Source organism: Dendroctonus ponderosae, unplaced genomic scaffold (assembly GCF_020466585.1).
Source record: "Dendroctonus ponderosae isolate FM_Combo_2020 unplaced genomic scaffold, Dpon_F_20191213v2 Dpon_F_20191213_3, whole genome shotgun sequence".
NCBI lineage: Eukaryota > Metazoa > Arthropoda > Insecta > Coleoptera > Curculionidae > Dendroctonus > Dendroctonus ponderosae.
This window is the reverse complement of record NW_026018508.1, coordinates 9,620,753-9,621,917: the sequence shown is the minus strand read 5'-3', so window position 1 is coordinate 9,621,917 and position 1,165 is coordinate 9,620,753. Positions and strand designations below refer to the sequence as shown.

Sequence of the window (1,165 nt, the reverse complement as noted above, 5' to 3'; positions counted from 1 at the left end):
TCCTGCAGCTCCACCACTGCCCTTTCGCAGATGGTGTCATCCAGTCGCTTTCTCTTCTTATCTGGTTTACTTCCATCGTTTACCTCCTTTTCCCTGCTTATGGTTCCAGATATGCTCCCTCTATCCGGGCTGCTGATCATCTGCAGTGACGTCTCTCCCTTATCGTCCCAGATGAGGTCGATGATGCCGAAATTTCTTCTACCCTGGATTGAAATTTGGGGAAAAAACCGGACGTCTCCGACTGAGTTACTTCTCCGCGAACTCGCTTGTCTTTGAGGTGGATCCATTAGATCTGCATCTATCTTTGCAGCTACTTTTTTTGCTACAGCTTTGTCTTCTTTTGTATTTTTCCCGGTAGTTTTTCCACTGGTTCCGTCGGCCCTGGGGACCACCGAAGGAGAGGGTTTGTCGCAGTCGCTTGATGACGGTCGGGGGTGGCCTGCAACGGCACCACTTATCCCGACCGGTACTGGGGTATCCCTCCCCTGCACCGTAGACAATTTTTCTATTCCGAAATCCATGTGGGCTTGGCCCAGAATGCGTTTTATAGCTGTCCGCCAGCTTCCTTGTCCATAGCCGAAGTCGTCCTCCCCTCGCGTCAGCCCAGAAGAGATCTACTACTAGGGTTGGAAGCCCTAGATATCCCATCTGGTTTACCGGTGCTCCCCTGCTTGGAGGTGCGAGTGGGAGTTGAGTGGCAGAGGCTGTGAGACTCAGCTGAGCTCTGAGTTGCGCATGCACACCCCATTTGAGCACCAACCCAAACTAACCCTTTTTTTTTTTTGGGGTGAGGGGAAAATCTTCCAAAGATACCCAGCCGATGTTGTGCTGGATTTTTGTGCCGACGATGTTCATTGTCGGCTAGGTTGTGTGGGATTCAGTCCCGCGGGGCTGCCTACCTACTAAAAACCCCTCACCTTTCATCCTCAAGGAAGAGGGCATCCCCGGAACTACCAGAGGGTCTGGTATTACCTCGGGGGGAAAAAACTTCTCACACACGAGTAAAACAAAAAACAAAACATTACGAATTACCACCTCCCCTTTTTTCTTCTAATTCTTTGATCTTCATAATTTTCCTGAGCATCTCAGCCACACTTTTAAAATTACTTTCGGAGGATATAATAAAATCTCCAATATTTTCCTTTGTCATTTCAGTTCCTATTTC

General features: G+C 48.9%; 1 protein-coding gene across 1 annotated transcript; it reads right to left on the bottom strand.

The window, feature by feature from the left end:
* LOC125503895 lies at positions 1 to 749 on the bottom strand (the record flags this gene model as incomplete). The annotated part of the gene is given in 1 exon segment (XM_048665024.1): positions 1 to 749. A coding segment is annotated over 1 exon segment (521 nt), but the record flags the coding sequence as incomplete, so codon positions are not given.
* Between the last annotated feature and the right edge of the window lie 416 nt (positions 750 to 1,165).